Source organism: Notothenia rossii (genome assembly GCF_949606895.1).
Source record: "Notothenia rossii genome assembly, chromosome: 9".
Lineage (NCBI taxonomy): Eukaryota > Metazoa > Chordata > Actinopteri > Perciformes > Nototheniidae > Notothenia > Notothenia rossii.
The window spans coordinates 29,107,908-29,131,075 of NC_136907.1; the positions used below are offsets into that span (position 1 = coordinate 29,107,908).

At 38.9% G+C, this 23,168-nt stretch overlaps 2 protein-coding genes across 4 annotated transcripts; both read left to right on the forward strand.

Annotated features, from left to right (window-relative positions):
• Positions 1 to 403: 403 nt before the first annotated feature.
• On the forward strand, positions 404 to 5,442 carry LOC307018138 (collagenase 3-like). The gene is made up of 10 exons (XM_079648256.1): positions 404 to 743; positions 946 to 1,184; positions 1,273 to 1,421; positions 3,127 to 3,255; positions 3,362 to 3,523; positions 3,861 to 3,990; positions 4,104 to 4,237; positions 4,334 to 4,493; positions 4,594 to 4,691; positions 4,773 to 5,442. Exons 1-10 carry the CDS (start codon positions 645 to 647, stop codon positions 4,880 to 4,882), a joined length of 1,410 nt encoding a protein of 469 aa, XP_079504382.1. The 5' UTR covers positions 404 to 644; the 3' UTR covers positions 4,883 to 5,442.
• A 2,360-nt stretch (positions 5,443 to 7,802) lies between these two features.
• Positions 7,803 to 19,709, forward strand: LOC307018137 (collagenase 3-like). Of its 3 annotated transcripts, none has more exons than XM_079648253.1 (11): positions 7,803 to 7,948; positions 14,722 to 14,975; positions 15,079 to 15,323; positions 15,407 to 15,555; positions 16,399 to 16,527; positions 16,623 to 16,784; positions 16,906 to 17,035; positions 17,149 to 17,282; positions 17,367 to 17,526; positions 17,610 to 17,713; positions 19,249 to 19,709. In XM_079648253.1, the coding sequence occupies exons 2-11, from the start codon at positions 14,874 to 14,876 to the stop codon at positions 19,350 to 19,352; spliced, it is 1,419 nt and encodes a 472-aa protein (XP_079504379.1). In that variant the 5' UTR covers positions 7,803 to 7,948; positions 14,722 to 14,873; the 3' UTR covers positions 19,353 to 19,709. The 3 variants fall into 3 exon arrangements, with proteins under 3 accessions (XP_079504379.1, XP_079504380.1, XP_079504381.1); XM_079648254.1 differs by having other exon boundaries at positions 14,765 to 14,975; XM_079648255.1 differs by having other exon boundaries at positions 14,909 to 14,975.
• Positions 19,710 to 23,168: the final 3,459 nt, after the last annotated feature.

Below are 23,168 nucleotides of genomic sequence, written 5' to 3' on the forward strand. Positions count from 1 at the left end.
ATAAATGGTCATCAATCAAATACTGAATGACAATCACTGCTGTAAAACGTATCCATGTAGTTGGCGCGCTCAACATAATAAATTGAGCATTTTATTCAACCTTTGAGAACATAATATTATATGTTTTTAAAATCATGTTATATAGGGTTATCATTTTTGGTTGTTTTTGTTAAGTGGCCCCAGGAACACTTTTTTTCTTAGATACAAATTAAAATTGTTTATAAGATAAGATAAGATGGACCTTTATTTTTTTTAATCTGTATAGTATGAAATTTACAGGTGTAAAAAAATAACACATTTTTAAACTAAATCTGAAAGTGAATCTGGAGATCATACACAGATAACGTTTTATGGCAAGTTTATGTAATTGTTACAATATTATTTTCCCACCAATACAATTCCCATGAATAACATCCAAATGCAAATGTTATTTCATCAGACTCACGGTGCATTGTTTGGGGATTTTTTTGTTTTGGGGTGAGCAATCAAAGCACGACTTCCTCTCCTAACCATAAAAGGAATATTGAGTCACTCACTGAAGGACGTAGTTGCTCAACGCGCCCTGTCGCTCTGAAGTCCTCAGCCTATAAAACAGCTGCCCTCTGCACAGTAACAAAAACTACACTCGAGAACGAAACGAAGACATGAAGACTTTCAATCTGTGGACTCTGCTGAGCCTGGCACTCACAGCTTACTGCATGCCAGTATCAGAGGTTACTGTGGAAGATGAGGAACGTGCGGAGGTATGTATGCTTGATTTATCTTTTATTGTCATATATTGTATGGGAAACTCTACCCTTCTAAGAATTCTGAATGTGTTAGCTGTACAGGAAAAAGTATTTCTGCTGTCAATAGCTTTCTGCATACTAAGATACAGATGTATTCAGAAATAGTTTATACGTTATACAGCTGCAGTATATCAAACTTGTGATCTCTGTCTTGCAGAACTACTTAAAGAAATTCTACAACCTAACAGAGGAGACTACTAACGGGCGGGGGGTCAGCCCAGCGAGCAGGAAGCTGAGTGAGATGCAGAGATTCTTTGGTCTCCAGATCACCGGGACGCTGGATGCTGACACCGTGGCAATCATGAAGAAGCCTCGCTGTGGTGTTCCAGACGAAAATCTTGCCCGTTTCTCCACGTTTGGACAGCACAAGTGGCAGAAAAACAGCCTTACCTACAGGTGACTGATCTAAAGAGAGAATGTGTGTGAAAGAGTTTCTTTAGTAGGTCTAACTTACAATATTCCTGACTTTTGTTCTGTTCTACAGGATAGAGAACTACACTCCGGACATGTCTGTGTCAGAGGTAGATGATTCTATAGAAAGAGCTCTGCAGGTTTGGGCCAAAGTCACTCCTCTGAGATTCACCAGAATCTACAGTGGCACCGCTGACATCATGATCTCCTTTGGCCGCCAATGTGAGTACAGAGAACTTTTACTGTCTCTTCACCAGTTATATACTATTTCTTTGCTCAGGTTATTGGTTGTCACTTCCCCTAGAGCAGGGGTTTTCAAAGTGTGGGAAGGTGAGCCTCCCCCCAGAGAACATAAGAACAGCCGCGCCCCCCCTCCCATTTATTATTGCTATTATTATTATTGTTGTTGTTGCTATAATGCAGGGGTATTCAATTGCATTTCAAAGAGGTCCAGTAAGAGAAAATGTCATTAAATGCTATTTTTTCGCTGTCTCCCTTTCTCTTTTTTGAGCATGCCATTTGAAATGACTCCGACTGTTTCTCTCTTCTTGTCTCGTCTCTGTGTGTGTGTTTGAATCTATCGTGCTGACTCACACTGACTGCCCCGATTTGATTGGCTGAGTAGCGTCACCTCCTTAAAACATTAAACAATAACTTTTGTAAACCTTTTTATCTTTATGTTTAAATCATTTTTTACATTTTCAACATCGTGGATAAATCCTTATATGCTCCCGGCAACACACTGAACGTCAACTATGCCTCCTTATTACACTCACCCCCTTTAGTGGGAACAATGAGTCTGCGTCTTTGATGCGCACAGGCGGATCATGCGGGGATGCAATGTAGACAGGAATAAACGCAGATCATCTTCTGGCTGCAGCCTTGACCGGTTCCTGCTTTTGATCAAAGTCAATGCGGAAAACCCGCACTCACGGCTCCTACACACGGCAGCGTGCGTTGCCACTTCAACGCTTTGAATGGGGTGACGTCACGATTCGCCGAACTGCATTGTGGGAGCAAAGCGTAGCTTCTCTCGCGGTGCTCGCTACAAAAGTAGAGCAATGTTCTACTTATGCCACCTTGACGGAGGCGTCAGCCAATCGAATCATATGCCAGTGCAAGCTCTAGCCAATCAAACCGCGTGCTTGTGTGTCTGGGGCGGGAGATTCATGTGATTGGTTGTTGGTCGAGTTTCAGCCCCCCCCCGCTGGCAAGCGACAACGCACGCCGCCGTGTGTAGGAGCCGTTACATAGGTGGAGGCAGGGCTGGACTGGGATTAAAAATCAGCCCTGGAATCTCACCCAGCCCAGCCCACACAAATTGGTAGAGCACACTAGTGAACTGTCAACGGGGGGGGGGGAGCCTCACTGTGTGTAAACGGCTGAACGTACCTCTATCGCCTTTCAACGCAATTTAAATGATGCCGTTTAAAAACATAAAAAATAAAGGGCGGTGCTGGCCATCAGCGAACCGAGCCGGCTGTCAACGGCCCGCTGACGACCGGCCGTTCTGTGATTCTCCAGAACACACAGATGGCCAGTCCGCCCCTGGGTGGAGATGAAGGGAATGAGCGCTTTTACAGCCTTTTTGGCGAGGTGGGGGAACTCGGTCTCCACAGACAGCCAAAAGCGTGCAAGTGACACTTTACTCCTCTTTTTCTCGTTATTTTTTTCTCACGCTGCGCCTCCCCTGAAGTTCTCTGGCGCCCTCCCAGGGAGGCACGTTTCACACTTTGAAAACCGCTGCCCTAGAGCATCCTTGCCGTAAGCCTAATCCTAACCCTAAATTCATGCAAGTCTTAAACCACATTGGACAGATGGTCATTCGTAGCACTAGGAAAACCTTTTTCTGATTTTTTTGTTTTTTACATGTATTTATTGTCCCTCTGTTTGGCAAAACCTGACCTGAGTATGTTCTTGTTAACAGCACATGGTGATTATTACCCCTTTGATGGCCCTGACGGTACTCTTGCCCATGCATTCGCCCCATCCCCTGGCATTGGTGGAGATGCTCATTTTGACGAGGATGAGGACTTCACTTTCCGTTCAAACACAGGTCAGTTTGTTATTTACGTACACCATGATGGATCATGCTAACTACTGTCAGTTTTGACATGACACTATCTTGTAAGGCTAACCTTTAAGTGTATTTTCTGCTGTAGGCTACATCCTCTTCCTCGTGGCTGCCCATGAGTTTGGCCACTCCCTGGGCTTGTCTCACTCTGATGATGCTGGTGCTCTCATGTACCCTGTGTACACATACAGAAATCCTGACACCTTCATCCTGCCCCGGGACGATGTCAACGGCATCCAGTCTCTCTATGGTGAGTCCTAACCGGCTGAGCCATTAATGCCTACATTGGATAAACTGAAATGTTAACTTGAATTAAATGTATTATGCCAACAGATTCCACATAACTGTATTAGGTTAGTTGAAAGCAATGATATAACGTTTAAATAAAAATATTAGATTAAACTTAATATTATTGCTTTCAACTAACCTAATACAGTTATGTGGAATCTGTTGGCATAATACATTTAATTAAAGTTAATGTCTTTCAGTGTATTTGCTATCGGACAATCTCTTGGGGATGCACCAACTTTTTCAATGTGATGCTGGGCTTTCTGAATACTTGGTGACTCATTTTGTTTATCCTTCAGGCCCAAGCCCTGATATGGATTCCTCTGGAGAGGAACCACTGCCCCCCACCACTCCTGATGCCTGTGATTCAACCATGGTCTTGGATGCTGTCGCCACCCTGCGAGGAGAGATGTTCTTCTTCAAGGACAGGTCAGACATCCTGGAGAATGCTCAAATATCGAAATGCTGAAGTCCATTGACATTGTTTTCTCTTCATTCACGTTCTGACTTATGAACTCATTCATGTTCTTGTGTGTTCTCAGCTTCTTCTGGCGGAGCTACCCTCAGAGCAGCACACCTCAGCAGAGTCTCATCACAAACTTCTGGCCCGATGGCCCCTCAAACATTGACGCTGCTTATGAAAGCCGAAGCTCAGACAAAGTCTATCTCTTTAAAGGTTTGTGTTTTTCTTACCTAAAACAGTTTTCAAGATGAAATTATTCACCTTTGCATGCATAAACTAAACTTTTTTCTTTTCTCTATCTCTATACAGGAAAGAAGGTTTGGGCTTTCAGTGGATATGATCTTGTACGCGGCTATCCTAAACCAATTTCCAGTTTTGGTCTGGCCAAAAGTGTGGAGAAAATTGATGCAGTCTTTCATGACGTGGACACTGGAAAGACTCTGTTCTTTGTAGGCAGCGATTACTACAGGTGAGTTCAGATTATGTGACATTTATTCAGGTGAATTATTAAGGTGTGATGACGGTTTTCAAATGGTGAATCGTTGTAATGACTGACTGTGTTACCTCAGTTATGATGAAGTCAGAAAGACTATGGACCAAAGCAAGCGAGTGGATGAGACTTTCTCCGGACTGACCGGCCAAGTGACTGCAGCCTTCCAGTACAGAGGTGAGAAGCATTCTTAGTCAAGATTACTGAAATAAAAGAAAAACAGGACACAGAAACTAACATTGAGTCTCTGTTCTGCAGGTTTTACTTACATCTACAGTGGAAAATACATGTTTGAGTACAGCCTGAGGTCCGGGAGGCTGTTCCGCGTGTTGAACAACAGCTACTTCCTGCGCTGCACTAACTTCTAAACCACTTTATATGTTGTTCATATGACCACCTTGAATGAGGATGAAGGAAACAGAGTTAATTGGACTGCTTTTATACAGCATTTTTCTACTCTTAGCACCACTCAGAGCATTAAATCACCTGCTACTGGGGTTAGGGTAAGATCCAAATGTCTATAATTTATAATGATATATTTTATAATTTAAACATTTGATGTTACACATTACCGAGTATATACTGGATAAATACTCTTCCTCAGAAAACAATTTAAATATGACTTTTTAAACTCATTGCTTACTTATCTATATTTATCTCAGGATATGAATGTCCTATGCACTGATTAATTATTGCTATTGTTGCTGTTATACTTTTTTATTGAATATATTTTAATTGTGGAACTTTAATTTCCCCTTCTTTTGAAACATTGTCATTTACATTTGCACATGAATGCACATATTTGTACACCACTGTGAAACAAAAGATGAACGCAAGTATGGTAACATCTAAAAAGACAAGTGTGAAAAGGTCTAAAGAAATTAATTGGAAGATAAAAAGTGTTTAAAAAAACATTTCTAAGTATGTTTTTTTGTTATTTTACAGATATGCTGATCAAAACATCCTGTTTGCCGTTGCATGTACATTTACTTAATAACACTAAGAATAACATACCTAACAGTATATAAACAACAATCTTGCTACTTAGGGCGAGTTCACACCTAAATGTTTTGATCATGAATACAACCAATGTGAGGACGATACATTGTTTTAATATTATGGTTGTGTTTGCGTTCATAAAGGCAAAACTTGTGGACAATTATTGGTAATACCTAGTTGGCTCCTTGCACAACTTATTGGTTTTCTTGATGCGTGTGATCTGATTTCTCACACTGTGACAAGAGAATACGTCACTAACCCAAACAAACAGCACCAACGGGGATGCTTCTGGGTTCGGTTACACAGGGCTGCACAAGGCTGATGTGAATGTGCCTGAGGCTTAAGTACGGTGGCCCTGAAGTGCAAGGCACCACAGCATTTCACAAAACACAACAGCATTTCACAAAACACAACAGCATTTCAGAAAACACCACAGCATTTCACAAAACACAACAGCATTTCACAAAACACCACAGCATTTCACATTGGACGGAAAGGGTATTCCTTTAGATAGAACACTTCTTGTTTGTGATTGGACAGAGCCAGCCAGAGAAGCACTGCTGTCAATAAATGACGCTTCGTGACCAGAGGCCTGTACTACGAAGCCGGTTCAACATAACCTGGATATGTTTGAGTTAGCCGGTTGGCCTTATCCAAAACATACGCGCTCTCGCTAGGCAGTCCTACGACGCGGGTTATCAAGTGGATCGCTCAAGCCAGCTCAAGCCAGCCGTGTCCTATCTAGTTAGGTGCGTGTTCACATGAAAGGGGTGGTATTTGGACCAATCACAAACATGGACAAGCGTACTGACAGCACAGCACGTCATGCTTCCTGAATGAAAAGTCAACTATAATATATAATATTAGACATATGAAGAAGTTAAACTTTAAACATCCATGACTTTAAACATCCATGAGTTAAACACTTTATCCAGGATAAAAGCAACATAGCTGAACCTGCAAGGTGAATACAGCTGGTAAAAGAATTGATTGATTTTACAGTGATATCTGCACTACTCATCGACTAAAAAACACCAGATTATCCTTGTTAATTACACAACATTGATTTTGGTTTAAATTGTGTGCAATACTTTTGTATATTTCACCTTCGATTCGGAGAAACAAATATTGTTTCGGAGTCAAGGATGGCAGAAGACACTACACTACCCAGAATCCCCAGCTATTGTGATTAGTTCTCAAGCTCTGTGATTGGTTGACCTCCAACTGCATTCCATTCATTCCAATGGCTGGCGTCTATGTCACATGTCTTCAAATTTCTCCCTGCAGAAAAAAACCAAACATGGCCGAACTTCGTTTTATTCTCGGTGGAAAATGCCTATTTTAAAGTTAGTTTGGCCATTAAAATGCGTTTTGATGTCATTTGATGCGAGAAATATGAGTTGTTATTTCAGATTATGTGTGCAGTGAATGTAAATTATCTTTAGTTAGTCAGTTATTACGAAGATTACTTCAGGAAATTGTGTCCATACAACGTTTTCATTGTTACCAAGGTGGTTGCTAGGAACGCTGCTATCGATATTATTTCTGTTATGTTGTGTAACTGTTTAATGGTGTTATCTTTATTGCTACCCCCTTCCCCGTCAATGTATAGTGTTGTTCCACAGCGCAAACGTAATAGTTTAACAAAATCCGCATCTAAAATTGTGGCATAGATACGTTATTTTCCCCTGTGCAATTCTCCATTTACTCAACAATAATACATAATTATCCTTGTGTTTATTTATTTGTTTGATTAATAAACACAAGTTGGAGTCCGTCAGGACCGAGGGTCGGAGCAGCTTATTTGCTTTAGAGAATATTACACCCGGAAGTAAGTATTCTCTCCGCTTTGCTTGACAAACCCCGTGATAGTCCTCAAGCTCTGTGATTGGAGAGTGTGCTCCGAGGGTTACGCCGAGCGTCGAACAGCACTTGAAATGGGATGGAACCACGGCAGACTCTCCAAAACTGGATTTGAACGGGTCCACCCCGTCCCCCCCCCTCCCCCACCCGCGAAGTCCCGCCCATCTACTTCCGACCCATGGGACCCCGGAAGCGGAAAATTATACATTGAAGTCAATGGAGAGAGAAAAGTCATCTTTCGATCCCGTTTGAATTGTGCCACGAATGACACATATGATGTTTGTCAAATGAAAAGAACATTTTGCAAGTCAAAAAAATAAAAATGTGTCGTAAAACTGTGAAGTTACACATTTTTTTGTGTGAAACCGCTCAGTGAACTACAGGTCTCTGGTCTCGCACAATACGCGTCACCATCACAAAGATGGCTGTCACGTTTCAGAATGAGGCGAACAAGTATAAAACGAGGTGAAAATCACTACAAGTCTGGGCATGTTGAGAGCTGTACATACACGAAAGGGGAGTTAGTCGGTTCTGTAAGAGCCAGCATGCGGGACCGGCTTTACAAGGTTTCAGTGAGTAATATGAGTGCAATGTTTAACGTTAATGTCAGCTAGCTAACATTAGCTAACAAGGTACACTAACGTGTTTTGTTTTAGCAACTAGTTTTCTCCTTAAGAACTTCGTGGTCTCTGTGTATGCTGTGGATAACATAAGTGTTAACAAGAACAAGATACACTCCCGTGTTTTGTTTGAGTTGCTCTTCAGATTGAAGCGGCCAGTTTATATCGACTATATGTGTGATCTCCTTTTTACATCTCGTTGTGTCATTTGAGTTTATTTGCTGTGTAGATTCAAGGATTTTGGTTATCTTGTCAATTAGTTTGGTTATCTAGGCCAGTGGTTCCCAACCGGTGTGCCGCGGCACACTGGGGTGCCGCGAGCACTGTCCAAGTGTGCCACAAAAAAACGTATTTTTATGTTCCACATTTTTTTCTCACTTAATAAACTTCACTTCATATACACTTTATTTTATTACATGTACAATGGAGTTCATAAGCTAAAAAAACATATATTGCTCAGATTTAGAAATATTAAGCAGCTTAAATTCTCATGATTTACGTCAGCCGTCATTGTTTACGGTGTGCAGAGCAGCTTTTTATCCTCGCGCCAAATAATTTCAAGATGGACCGTTACGTAGTGACAATAAATAAAGGAGCACCCCAGCCCTCAACAACACAGGCAGGGATTACATAACATGATGGAACAGCAGTGCAAAAGAAGTCTAAAATAACATTAATATCAGCCACAAGTTTAAACAGCAGAGCTCAGGATGAACTCGCAGTGCTATCTATGGACCGCTCCCTGAAACTGAAGCACGGGGAACTACGTCTGGATATATTTTGGCTGCTTGTGGGACACGAGTATCCATCCCTCTCAGAGAGTGCCATCAAGGTGCTTTTACAGTTTCCAACCTCCTACTTGTGCGAGCTGGCGTTTTCCTTACTCGCATATGTCAAAAACAAGACCCGGACCCGGCTGTCAGTGGAGCAGGACCTCCGCGTTGCGCTGTCCACTATCCCCCCACGCATCAAGAGACTCTGTTCACAAAAGCAGGCACAAGTGTCTCACAAGCACCGTGTAACGGTCTGGGAAATGTTTATGTTTGGATGTTAATTTGTGTGCCTTTCTTATAAATATATGATTTATGATTTTGTCAATCAGTATTATCTGGATAGCGAAATGCAGAATGTTTCATATTTGGGATGTGGTTGACGAGTCACATGACCATAGTCAGGTCAGAGGGCATTGTTTCATCCCTCCAATTCTATTAAGTTATTATTTAATCTAAGTGATCATAGGCCTGCCTCTTTTGAAATCCAAATGTAAAATAATAACTGTATTGATATGTATTCGTGTTTTTACACAGGTAGGCCTACTATTTTCAGCCAAAACAAAAGAGCCTATTTATAATATTGAATTCATCATAGAAATGGTGTTGACATTTTTAGTCTGGTTCTTGTTATTATGTGTGAATACATTATTTGTTCTATAAAATGTTCTATTCAATTAAATACACATTTGAAAACCAATTTATGGTGTATTTATGGTTTTTAGTTTAAGCTCTGAAGTGGTTTTTAAATCTACAAAAAGTTGGGGTGCCTTGGGGTCGAGAAATATTTTCAGGGGTGCCTTGGTAAAAAAAAGGTTGGGAACCACTGATCTAGGCACAGCTGTGTGTGACTCCCTCTGGTACACTGGTATGTGTTTTCCTAATGTAGAGAGCGTTGATTAATTAATAAACTACACACTGACTCTAGATCCTGACCAAATCCTTTTTTGTTGATCAAATGTTTTTCAAAAATGTATTGTATATTATATAACAGCTGCACATCACAGACCGGAGTCTCTGCTACTGTGGACCACGAAGGAGGCGATCATCATCCCCATCCCCAAAGACCCTGCATTGCATGGAAATCTCCTCCTCCTGGAAAAATTCTACACCCAGCATATGCTCCCTGTGTTGGCCAGTAGAGAGGACATTTAAATAAACATACTCTTAACACCCTTGGACTCTGCGTTGTGTTTCGTATGTGTGATGGGGTGTTATGCAGAGGGGAGGAAAACAGGACACAGCAGATTGGGATTGTGGTGGAGATGCTGAGCAGTTATTTAATTGTTGCATGTAATTGTTATTATAGTGCGTGCTTCTTAGTTATTCCATCTTTTGCTGTAACATGGATCTGTATGTAACTCTATATTTACTTTTTATCTACCACACTTCCTTCTACATCATACACCATCATTATACATGATGGTGTATATAGGATATATATATTTGTATAGTACATATCTGTAAATTGTATAATTTTATTTTTCGTATTTGGGATTTCTCTTTTGTCCACTCAAATACACTTTCTCTTTTCCATGCGGAAAATGGCAGCTGCATATTCTGCTTTTCTCATCTGGCTCCCTGTCTGCTCGTCTACAATGAGAAAATTATATAATTAATTACTTATCATTTAAATCTGTTATTACCAATATTTCACAAATTCTTCATGTAAACTTAAGAGCACAGCTGTATGTTGAGTGTCAGCTTTGCTTGGTTCATCTTACTGGGGGGCAGCTACATGGATGTCGGTGCAGTCCACAATAATTTTGCAGTTGAAGGCAGAATGAATTTATTATTGACTCAGAATGAAGCACAACTTCATGTCATACAATACATTGACTTTATTTGTAATTGTGTAAAAAATATGAGCATTGATTAGCAAGCAGGACCTGCAGGAACAGAGAACGGTGATGGATGGAGCTGGGAAGAGAGAAGAATAAAGAAAACAGATCAATTTTATTATCAGATATTAAAAATTCAATTTCAAAACAAGTTGCCGCTCCTACAGTTTTTTAGTATGTAAAGATGATTTCACATGACCTATGCAAAATATCACACTCAATACATGTTTGTCTCTGGGGCGTGCATTGTGCCTTTGATGTATATAAATAATATACCATAACCAAATACTATTACGTACAGTGGAAATCAGGTTGCCAGAGCAGGTCAGTGTGCATGTTCCTCGGGGTCTCAGCAGTTACAGGTGAGGTAAAGAAAATAAAAGAGAAAAAGGTCAGTAACAACACTTTAAAGTAACAACACTGAATAATTATCTATTTTAATAATTTTCTCTCAGTAATCACTCAACTACTGTCTTTCCAACAAACAGATTGACTCACTCTCACTATCATCACAATGAAACACGTCCGGAAGAATGTCATGCAAAGCTGCCTGCCTGCCTTCCTTCGACTCTCCATGAACTGCCTGATATTTTAATGTTCAATGTTAACCATTTGTGCAGATAGCATGAAGTAGAAAAGATTCCCGATGCTAATGTGGCGTTAGCCTACCTCCCACCCCCTTAGCACCTGGTGGAGGGGGCGATAGGCTACTCTTCAAATGTTTCACAAAATACTTACCATCATGACTACTCTTACTGTTTAACATTTTGGTTTACTTCATGTTAAGGCTAATAGAAATGACAAGGCTAAGTAATGTAATGTAATGCTAACTAACGTGCTCGTTACTAGCTAGGTAGCTAACTTGACTATGTTCCATGCAAAACATGTATATTACCTGATATGTTTGGTCCTGGTCCTTTCACCAGACGGGAAGCGATAGAACGAGCAAGTGGTATGATCACTTTTGTGATTACAACCTGGTACAAAGCACACAGGCATCTTGTAAAAGTGAATTTATTGGAGCAATCTCTTATATTTATTGGAGGGAATAAATCAGTTATGAGATCTTCTTCTTCTTCTTTGCTTTAATTGCTAGTCGCAACCAGTCTTGGAGCATTATCGCCTATGTCATCACTTACGCAACCCAGAATGCGATTTGGGATTTGTAGTCTTTCTAGTTGCGTATTTTTCACAGTCTTATATTTCAACAGTTTTACGACAAACTGTGACTTTTTTTACATGGAAATGTTTGTTTAAGATTGACAAACATCGTATGTGTCATTCGTGGCACAATTCAAACGGGATCAAAAGATAACTTTTCTCTCTCCATTGACTTCAATGTATAATTTTCCGCTTCCGGGGTCCCATGGAGGCTCCCGGAATGGGGGGGAGTTCGCCTCTCTATTGTGTTTCGCAACATGTTCTCTATCTATGGCACGTCTCTACTGGGAGTTGTAATTTTAAAAGACGTTTTCGTATTTCCCATAATAAGAAGTTGCCAGTATTAAACTGTGTACATCCCTGGAGGTTTAGGGGATAGGGAACACTCAAATTTAAAACATATAATTAATAAATGGGTGAAAATTGCTTGTGCCCATAATGGGCAGCATTAATATATATACCCACATGCCAGCTAAGGTCAGAAGAGCTTTATTTAACAGCTGGTCTTATGTCTGTGACCCCTCCTGTTGTTAATTGATAAGCCTGAAACATGCACTTGTCAAGGTTCAGAGGCAAATTTTGCAAATATGGCAGTAGCCATCGATCATCTTAAATTAAGATATACTTTATTGATCCCAAGTTGGAAACATTTGCGTTACATCAGCATGTGTAACAGTTGTAAATATGCAGTGGTGTTTATTTGTAAATCATTTAGTATAATCACACAAATTCTGTGTTTTATATTGAATAATTCAGTGTTCTTTATTTATTGATTGTTCAATACCTGACAAGGCCGGAGATGAAATATCTACATACATCTTATAAGAGTATAATACATGTATAATATCAGTTAAAATAAGTGCTTCAACATAGTTAACATTGCTGGAGGTATGCACAAATATTGATAGATGTCTTGTAATGCACTATTGAGGAACCTGCGACCCAAGTTTTTCATTCATTGCATAACTACACCGTTTGTGTATATGATGTGTCAATAAACCTTAGAAAATCTTGAAATCTTGAAAGGGATGTGCAAAATAGTAATTATATACAGTCTTTAATTAACTATTAGTAGAGAATAACGAATAATGAATATACTTTATAGGGATCCTATTAATATCTAATAATAAAAATAATGAAATTCAATAACAATAACATAACCACTCGGTGTCATTTTATATCAGTTGTGAACCTTTATGATGTAAATACAGCCTATCTACCAATTGGATCAAATTGATACTGCAAGGAGACCTATTGTGTGAAAAGAAATGTAAGATGTTGTTTAATTGCTGATATATTTATGATCCACGTCACGTTTTCAGTGTTGGCGGCAGTTCCTGATGTTTGTCTAGAAGTCTTCTCATCAGGTCTCTATAAATAGAGAACTACGGTAGATATGTAATATTTAATGCAGCCGAACCGTGTATTACAATGCCGTTATGTGATGACTTTCAAAGAGAAAAGCAAGCACACTCGGAATAAAGTATTATTTGTTTCGGGTATTTGTTAATGACGATGAGATGTGAGACTGGAATTGCACAGGGGAAAATAACGTATCTATGCCACAATTTTAGATGCGGATTTTTGGCAACTCCAATGTGCCGTATGTAGTGTATTTCCCTTGAAATATGTATTTTTTCTTACTTACTTACTAAATCAATGTTAAGACTGATGACATAAATGCTTTAGAACATTTAGTAATTAGGGTTGGTTTCATTTTAAGGTATTTGGTTAGTGTGAGGTGTCGTTCAGTTGTAATGTTTCTGTATATGAACTCTCCAGTTCTCGATGAGCTAATCATATTTATAGTAAATACTTTATGTTTAGTGTCTGGGCATCTATTCTCAAGGTTCGTATATCTTATCGGGATGTCCCATTTCACATGATCGAAATATGTCTTGCGAATGAGTTTACTGTATGTTTTAAACAGGTGATAAATTAATTATTTAATTAAAAAATGAATGAATTAAGTGCTGTGTCTGAGGTTGGCTTTTGGCTTCTTCTCTACACTGAGGTCATATGGCGGTTTTTGCTGACAACAGCATTGCACTGTTGCTGTTGTTTGCATTGTCTTCGCTGTTAGCATTGTTAACTGCTAGCTGTGTTTGATCATAACATGATTTACACAGACAGGCTTGGTTCAGAGTGTTGTAAAAACATGGATGTTAGTTGCAAGTTTTATCCCACGAAAATCTATTCAAAAATGTGTTAAAAGCAAAACAAACAAAACGTTATATTTCTTATGATTTCATATTTCATTTTTAAAAATGTGGTTCGTTTTTTTTATTAATATGTAACACAGACATCATGCCTAATTTGTCAAGGATTTTTAAAGGATTAATGCTAAAATGTAGAAATTGTACTACTTCTACAAATCAAAAATGTTATATAATTACATTTATAGGTTTTGTTTGTAGGGTTTGTTTTTTACTCTGTTTTTAAAAATTGCTAAGCATTCAAATATAATATTATCCTGTCATCTTCAAACTCAAACCTTCTTGAGTCACTATATACAGTATGTAAATTCAATGCTGTTTTTCTATTGCAACACATTCATCGTCACTGTCCATGTTTATTCTCAAGTTACCTGAAAATAGGTTGTGGTCGGAAAGACTTGTTCATGGCTTGAAGCAACTTGTCCGTGTTTTCCCACAAACATGCGTCAGCAGCAACAGTAGCCTGAGGGTTAGCAAAGACAGATAGTGATTGAGTACATTTCATTCATGACAGGATGCTGTAAAATCTGAATAAAATATAAGAATACCGCTTAGATAATAAGAATAAGAGACAATAGGTTATGTATGAGAATGAAGCAAAACACTGATATAGAAATGAACTATCATCCTTCCTGACAATCTACACAATTTTTTCATGTATCTATGTCATCAGTTTGATACTGCTTGTCTTGTTTTTCTGTTTTGGGGAATTATTTTCTTTGACTCAACAATCAAAGCTAATCTTCTCCTGTCATCTTCAAATGGAATCACTGACTCAAGAAGGTAGTTACTCAACACGCCCACCCCCCATCGCCTCCACTGCTCAGCCTACATATATATATAACAGTTGAGGCCAGCACAAAACACAAGTCACACTCAACGAAGAAGCATGAGTCTCTCTTACAGTCTGAGCATCATTCTCAGCCTGGCACTCGCAGTTTACTGTGGGCCTGTGTCACAAGTCAATGTGAAAGATGAAGATTTTGCAGAGGTATGTAGTCGGGCATTTGTGTTTTCATTTAATGTGTTCAATTTGTGCATTTTGGAAAGTTTCTACAAACTCTGTTGACCAATAACTTTGCTATCTTTTACAGAGCTACCTGAAAAAATTCTTCAACCTAACAGAGGAGACCGGTCCTACTATCCGGCGGGGGTTCAGCCCAGTGAGCAGGAAGCTGATTGAGATGCAGAGATTCTTTGGTCTCCAGATCACCGGGACGCTGGATGCTGACACCGTGGCAATGATGAAGAAGCCTCGCTGTGGTGTTCCCGACAGAAATCTTGCCCGTTTCTCCACGTTTGGACAGCACAAGTGGCAGAAAAACAGCCTTACCTACAGGTGACTGATCTAAAGAGAGAATGTGTGTGAAAGATTTTCTTTAGTAGGTCTAACTAATAATATTCTTGAATTTTGTTCCTCAGGATAGTGAACTACACTCCGGACATGTCTGTGTCAGAGGTAGATGATTCTATAGAGAGAGCTCTGCAGGTTTGGGCCAAAGTCACTCCTCTGAGTTTCACTAGAATCAACAGCGGCACCGCTGACATCATGATCTCCTTTGGCCGCCAATGTGAGTACAGAGAACTTTCAGTAGTGGAAAAGGTTCACTTCACTAAAGTTAAACGGAGGAATACCGTCAGCTAAAAATATTAAAGAAAACAACCTTTGTAAAAAGTAAAAACCTTGCATTCTCAGGGTGACTGAAGTAAATTCAAGCAATAACGATCAAATGTATACCTTAAGTAACAACAGTACTCATTGTGCATTATTGCATGTTTTATATTCATATTATATTATCATATTGTATTGAAATAGCGCTGCATCAGATTTGAGAGACTTTTAAAATACACTCTTAATCTGAATGAACTAAATGTGTTTATTAAGTAAAGTATACAATGAAGTGACTAAAGTAAAGAAAAAAAATCTAAAGTACGGTACTTGAGTTATCGTAGACCTACTGTATTTAATTTCAACAATAGGGTTAGGGTTTGGTACAGTATGTTTTTTTTTACCAATATTTGTTTGCAATTTCTTGACACCTCTACTATAGCATACTGTATAGTTGTTCTTTTAGTTACTGTCAATGGTTGCAGTAGAGTTACATAATGTTCATCAACAAAACAAAGAAACAACATCATTCCACTGGCATGTCAGGGCTTGCAGACATCTCAGACCCTCTTCACTATTTTGCAAGAGCTTAGGGTGTTGAAAAGGCTGCTTTTATCTTGGCTCAGGTTTGAGGTTGTGACATCTCACCAACTTACACACATTTGAGTTTGAGGTACAATAGATTCCAATGGTTACCCAGTTTTGATTTGTTTCTTTACAAAAATAAATGTTATACAGGACAATATAAAGTACATTTTAATGCACGAGTACTTGGGTTCTGACCTGAGTATGTCCTTGTTAACAGCACATGGTGATTATTACCCCTTTGATGGCTCTGGTGGTACTCTTGCCCATGCATTCGCCCCATCCCCTGGCATTGGTGGAGATGCTCATTTTGACGAGGATGAGGACTTCACTTACCGGTCAAACAGAGGTCAGTTCAGTGTCTCACACTAACTACAGTCAGTGTATGTGTTGAAATGATGGAGAGGAGCTGTAGCTAACCTGTCAGTGTGTTTTCTGCTGTAGGCTACGTCCTCTTCATGGTGGCTGCCCATGAGTTTGGCCACTCCCTGGGCTTGTCTCACTCTGATGATGCTGGTGCTCTCATGTACCCTGTGTACACATACAGAAATCCTGACACCTTCATCCTGCCCCGGGACGATGTCAACGGCATCCAGTCTCTCTATGGTTAGTACAAACTGTCACTCTTACACAATCATTGTGAATTGCTTCTCAACTATTTGGGCTTCATTGCAATGTGATGCAGGGATTTCTGAATACTTGGTGACTCATTCTGTTTGTCTTCTAGGTCCAAACACTGGTAAAGATCCCTCTGGAAAGGAACCACAGCCCCCCACCACTCCTGATGCCTGTGATTCAACCATGGTCTTGGATGCTGTCACCACCCTGCGAGGAGAGATGTTCTTCTTCAAGGACAGGTCAGACATCCTGGAGAATGCTTAAATATATTAAACCTGAAGCCCATTGACATCGTTTTCTCTTCCCCCAAGAGCTGAATTATGAACTCATTCATGTTCTTGTGTGTTCTCAGCTTCTTCTGGCGGATCTACCCTCAGAGCAGCACACCTCAGCAGAGTCTCATCACAAACTTCTGGCCCGATGCCCCCTCCAACATCGACGCTGCTTATGAAAGCCGATACTCAGACAAAGTTTATCTCTTTAAAGGTTTGTATTCTCATAACGTGTCCACGGCTCCGATATAAAAGCATTTCAAAATGAACCAACTCTGTTATCTTTTTCTGCCTTTAGGCCGTAAAGTGTGGGCCTTCAGAGGTTATGATCTTGTACGTGGATATCCTAAAAGGCTCTCCAGGTTTGGTTTCCCAAGAGGTGTGAGGAAAATCGATGCTGCCCTTTTTGATGCAGAATCCGGCAAGACTCTGTTCTTTGTAGGCAGCAAATACTTCAGGTGTGTACAAATGATTTCTGTTGAGATATTTTCTAACCTTTAACCTTGGTGAATCTATCAAATGACTGTTGTTTTTTATTCAGTTACGATGAGGGCAGAAAGACCATGGAACGGGGATCTCCCAAGATAGTCGATCAGACCTTCTCTGGCCTGAACGGCAGGGTGACTGCAGCCGTCCAGTACCGAGGTGAGTGGCATTATAAGTTTCCCATGTCAAGATTACTGAAATAAGATGTTCAAAGTTTTTCCTCTCACATTCTTCCTAGACTTTCACACACAAATTATGTTTTGCGGAAGTGTATTTATTAGTTTTCTTGATTTCACTTTTGTCTGTTAAACAGGAGGCAGTTTGTTCAATCTGACGCTCTGCACGAAAATGAGTGTTGTTGTTGGTCTAAGAAAAAGAGCATGCTATTTTCTATATGAATCTACACATTTACGTTTGAATTTATAAAAGGAAAGTGTTACTACTGTATTTAGAATACAAAATGTGGTGCTTCTTTCTCATCAGTAAGGCTGATAATGTAACAGATTATTATGAAGCAACATGATAGCCAGTTAGCTAGCTAAACGTTTTATGAAATACCCTCGTACATTCCAACACTGCACCAAGTTTACAAACGGTCCAATTTCTGCCTAAGTGCATTTCGGCTAGGAGAAAGACTGTTTACGAACACACCCTTGCCGTGTTCTTTAATTCCAGGAAAGACAAACAACTTCTAAGTTTAACTATTTATTAAAAGAGAGCAAAATATATATTTCGCTTGGCCAAGGACTCCGTCCGGTCACAGAAATCCCAGGCAGCAGAGCTGTAATCTGTAACCACTATTTCCGGAAAAAGCCCTGAACCTCATGAGTGAATACATCTTTATCATTCAGGGGTCTGCCCGTACATTTATGATTGGTTGAGACTAGATGGGGGAGAAACGTGGTTTAGACTTTGGCATCCCTGGTTGGTGCACAGACTTAGACAAAGTCTCTTGGCAACATGACCTCCAATCAGCATTCGGCCGGCCTGTGAAGGTCCCTCCCTACTCTAGTCACGCTATCCTACGTAATTTGTTTTGCTGAAGCTGCTTTGCAATAGATAGTGGAATCCTCCATTTAAACACTGATTCCCAGTTATGCGTAGGCGTTGAACACACACACGCGGCCAAGGCCAGAGCCTCAATAACTCTTTGTCTTCTATAGTGTCTGCACCTGGCTTTTGCAACATTTCTAATGCAAGCTAAAACTTTCATATTACTATTCCCTTCGTTTCGTATCTAACCCATCAGAACCTGGGATTAGTGATTATGTCTATTTATTTGATAGTCATAGCAATCTCATGAGCACAATAAGCATATAATGTAATAATAAGAATCACTCTTGTAATGTTATATAATACAAATAGACTCCACCCCCTTAGTTACTGTGTGATCGAGCTGGGCTAGCTAATTTAGCTTCTGACCTGCTAAACTAAGCTAACCCTATTGAGGCTGCAGCTTCACATTCATGAGAGTGGAATCAATCTTAACCTGTAACTCTGGGTAATAACGGGATTAGGCCTTATCTTAAGAAGTTGAACTATTCTTTGAACACAGGAACAAAAATTGAGGCCCACCCAGTAGCATGTAGCAGATCAGAGTTTGAATCTGACCTGTTTGTCATCTCCTCTCTGCTTTCCTGTCTTTCTGTATAACAAAAATAAGAAGAAACTAACCTTGATTTTCTGTTCTGCAGGTTTTACTTACATCTGCACTGGACCCTACATATTTGAGTACAGGTCCAGGACGTTGAACCGTGTGCTGAGGAACAGCTTCTTCCTGCCCTGCAGTAACTTCTAGTCCTCTTCATCAAGTTCTATAGCCACTGAATGAGAATGAATGTACACTAACAGTGTTAAAAAGCACATTGAATTTGTTCTATAGTTAGAAATATATTTTCGAAACTGAATTTTACCAAATCTATATCTGTAAACATGAAGTATTTAAATATATATATATTTGTATATAGATTGTTTACATGTCTGTTATACTTGGCAGTATTTATGTGGTGTATGAAACTCTTCCGCCAGGAAAACAGATATTCAGTTTTATCTAAGGGGCTTCTGTTTCTTCAAGACTTCTACTGTTCTTTATTTATATAATCTAATGATATTGTGGTAGTATTGTAATTAATGTAATTGGACAGGGATATGAGTAACCAAGGTGCTAACGAACACAACTAATAAAACATCTACAAAAATAACATGAAATGCTTTCATTCCTTAACCGAACGTGTTTGATATCAGATGAAAACGGTTTTGGGGTAAATTTCTATGTCAAAGCAAGAAAAAGGCAAAGAGGAAGAGATTTCACAGAATGTCACGAAACAACACAAAATATTTCTTAAAATTCTGCATCATATGGTAAGCTAATTACTTTATTATTTATTTGGATGAGCATCCATGAAAAATGCAGTGGGGAGAAGATTGTGTTCCTAAAAAGTCAAACAGTCACTAAAAATATCAACAAAGCGAAAATACAAATACTTTACATACAAGTCACTGTTAATAACAAGGGTTACCTGTGCACCCCAAGTCTATACTAGGCTACTCTTATTTAAAACCTAATAAAATCACAGTGATAAATGTTTTACTCTTCCCTCCCTGATCCGCTAGGTTAAATACCAACAAAAAAGATAACAATTTTGAAATTCAACATAATAACCTGGGCTTTAGAGAGCTCGTCTTAGCTGGGGGAAGTGGTATGTCTCCCAATATGTATTTTCTTGTGCTTATAATAAGGACAACAGAGATAATAAGTAGATTTTAGAACATCAGGCCCTCTGTGTTTTCCTCAGATTTATTAAATGAAATTAATTACAATTTTGGTGGGATAATAATCCGTGTATCTACCGTCCAATTGTTTTTCTTTATTAGACACGTAAACGGAAGACCGTCTGAGAGGCGTTTTTGCTTTTTACCTTACTAAATGGTCAAATGGTCATTGGAGCGAGGGGCGGGGCGAAACTCACGGAAGTGATTTCAAAACAAAAGCACTCGTTTGCTAAAATCACACTTTGAATCACTACAGTATCCTGCTGAAGGACCGGTGATTATTATAAACAAGGTGAATTTAGCGATCACAACGAAAACGGCCAAGACACATATTGAGCCCTGAAAATGAATGTTATTGAGGGCTGTAAATATAATAAGCCTCTGTCTAAAATGGACAACATTGTTAGGAGATTTAAACTAGACAGCGGTTCTGCACTGCGGTCACTCAGCCGTCTCTCCACTTTGTTTTTTCAAATCAGCTGCTCTTCATTATTCCTGCTATATTTGACGAGTGATACAAATATTTGTTACCACAAGTTCTTAAGAAAACTGACTCTGTTGGACTCGGTTCTAGTTTGACTTCTACCAGAAATCAAATGAAGTACTTTTACTGTGTACTTTGTGAGTATTCCTCTGTCAAAGTCCCCTCCTTAGTAGGCCTACATAATGCATGTTTTTCTGCTATCTTTGATTAATGATACAAATATAATTTTACCATTAGTTCTTAATGAAATTGATACTGTTTGACTTTGTATTAGTTAGCCTACTACTTACAATACATTGAAGTACTTTTACTGTGTACTTTTTGAGAAATACTCTGTCAAAGTCCCCTGCTGAGAACAAAATCAAGCCACTTCTGCTAAGTTTGATGAGGGAATTATTTTTTGTTGCCATTAGTTCTTCGTGATGGGATCATAGGAGGATCCTGTTGGACTCAGTACTACTGAAACTACCCCCACAAGTACTATGAAGTACTTACTGTGTACTTTTCCAACAATCCTCTGTCAATGTCCCCTCCTGAGAACAAGAATGCATGTTTCTCTGCTATTTTGAATGAGCGTTAAAAAACCTTTCTTAATGAGACTGATATTGTTGGACAGAGTATTTTAAGAGGATGGTAGACTGCACACTGATACACTCTGTCACTCTTGTTGCCTTCTTATGGTGCTGCTGTCTTTTAATATATAATTATTCCTCCGCCGCTAGTTCGTACCTCGCAGATTCTTCAGTCTCATCAGCCTCATCCTTCCATCAGTCCCAGTCAATGCCTCCAGGACACTTCCAGTGTCTGACTCCATATGCCATTGTCCTGATGCTGTAAGGGTGATGCTCCATGATCACAAAATGACCCCTCTAAAGTCTGAGCGCCAAAGACCTCATATTATGTCTGCATTCATGTTAAATGACCCATTATAACAATTTTCTTTCCTTTTTTTCTCTTCTCTTAACTGAATAGCCCTGTCTTTAAGTATAATACAATGTAAAGTCCTTTTCCTGCACCATTTTAAGGCTTCCAAACAGGCATTTTTACTGTATGTGTTTGGAGAAATGACACAATCATTGGCCCAGAATTGTACTTGATAAACTCTGAATCTTGTGGTGCTTGAAAAAATACACACTGTTTAAGCCGGCCAGATTATATACTGTATATGCCTTTTTTGGAGCCCTTTTTTTGCAATATTTAGAACATGTCAGTAGTTATTTAAACAAACCACTATCTGAGGATAATACAAGCAACTATAAAACACCCTTTAATAGAGAGCCATTGAAGCCCATGAAGAATGTATCCTTTCAAAAATCTTTTCAACTGCTGTAAATTAAGGCACTGTCTGTGCAGAAGATTTTAAATATTCTTCATTTGCAGTATTTTTTTAAAAAAGTGTTCAGAAAGACTGCATCAATTATATGCTATATATATATATATAATGTAAATATTGATATTATATATATATATATATATATATATATATATATATATATAATATTAATATTTGTATTAACTAACCAAAGTCAATTTAAATAGTGGGCAAAAATTGGTTAATTGCCATGCATGTGGTGTTTGATATAGTTTACGTGCAATTTCAACTATTTTAGGCAGAAAAACGTATACCAAACACTTTTTAAAATAATTTACTATAATTTAGAAAGGTTTTTTCATATTTAAATATGAAATTTTTGCCCACAACATTATTAATTTATACATTTTTATCATTTAAAAAAAATTATGAATCCATTTATTTTATTGTATTTCCTTGAGGCTGGGAAGATATCCAGCATGTAGTTCAACATGCAAATGTTAAGTATAAGTATAACATGGAAAAGGAAATAAAATATGTTTCATAGGAGGATGTCGATTTATTTCTCTCTCACCTTGTAATTACACAATCAAACAATCTATAATTTAGCTCTGGCCTTCACTCACAAAAAAAACATTTAGTTGAATTGGACACATTTTTCAAAGCTCTATTGACTGACATGCGATGACTGGGACTGATGGAAGAATCTGCGAGGAATGAACTAGGAGCAGAGAAATAATCATATATTAAAAGACAGCAGCTTCATAAGAGGCCAACAAGAGTGACAGGGTGTGTCAGTGTGCAGTCTACCATCCTCTTAAAATACTCTGTCCAACAATATCAGTCTCATGAAGAAAGGGTTTTTTAACGCTTATTCGAAATAGCAAAGAAACATGCATTCTTGTTCTCAGGAGGGGACATTGACAGAGGAGTACTGGAACAGTACACAGTAAGTACTTCATATCACTTGTGGGGGTAATTTCACTAGTACTGAGTCCAACAGGATCAATCTCACGAAGAACTAATGGTAACAAAAAATAATTCCC

Coding starts and splice junctions, on each gene's coding strand:
- LOC307018138 (XM_079648256.1), top strand. CDS start 645: ATGAAGACTTTCAATCTGTGGACTCTGCTGAGCCTGGCACTCACAGCT. Junction 1,185..1,272: donor AAAAACAGCCTTACCTACAG/GTGACTGATCTA, acceptor TCTGTTCTACAG/GATAGAGAACTACACTCCGG. Junction 3,256..3,361: donor CACTTTCCGTTCAAACACAG/GTCAGTTTGTTA, acceptor TTTCTGCTGTAG/GCTACATCCTCTTCCTCGTG.
- LOC307018137 (XM_079648253.1), top strand. CDS start 14,874: ATGAGTCTCTCTTACAGTCTGAGCATCATTCTCAGCCTGGCACTCGCA. Junction 14,976..15,078: donor AAGATGAAGATTTTGCAGAG/GTATGTAGTCGG, acceptor TATCTTTTACAG/AGCTACCTGAAAAAATTCTT. Junction 15,324..15,406: donor AAAAACAGCCTTACCTACAG/GTGACTGATCTA, acceptor TTTGTTCCTCAG/GATAGTGAACTACACTCCGG.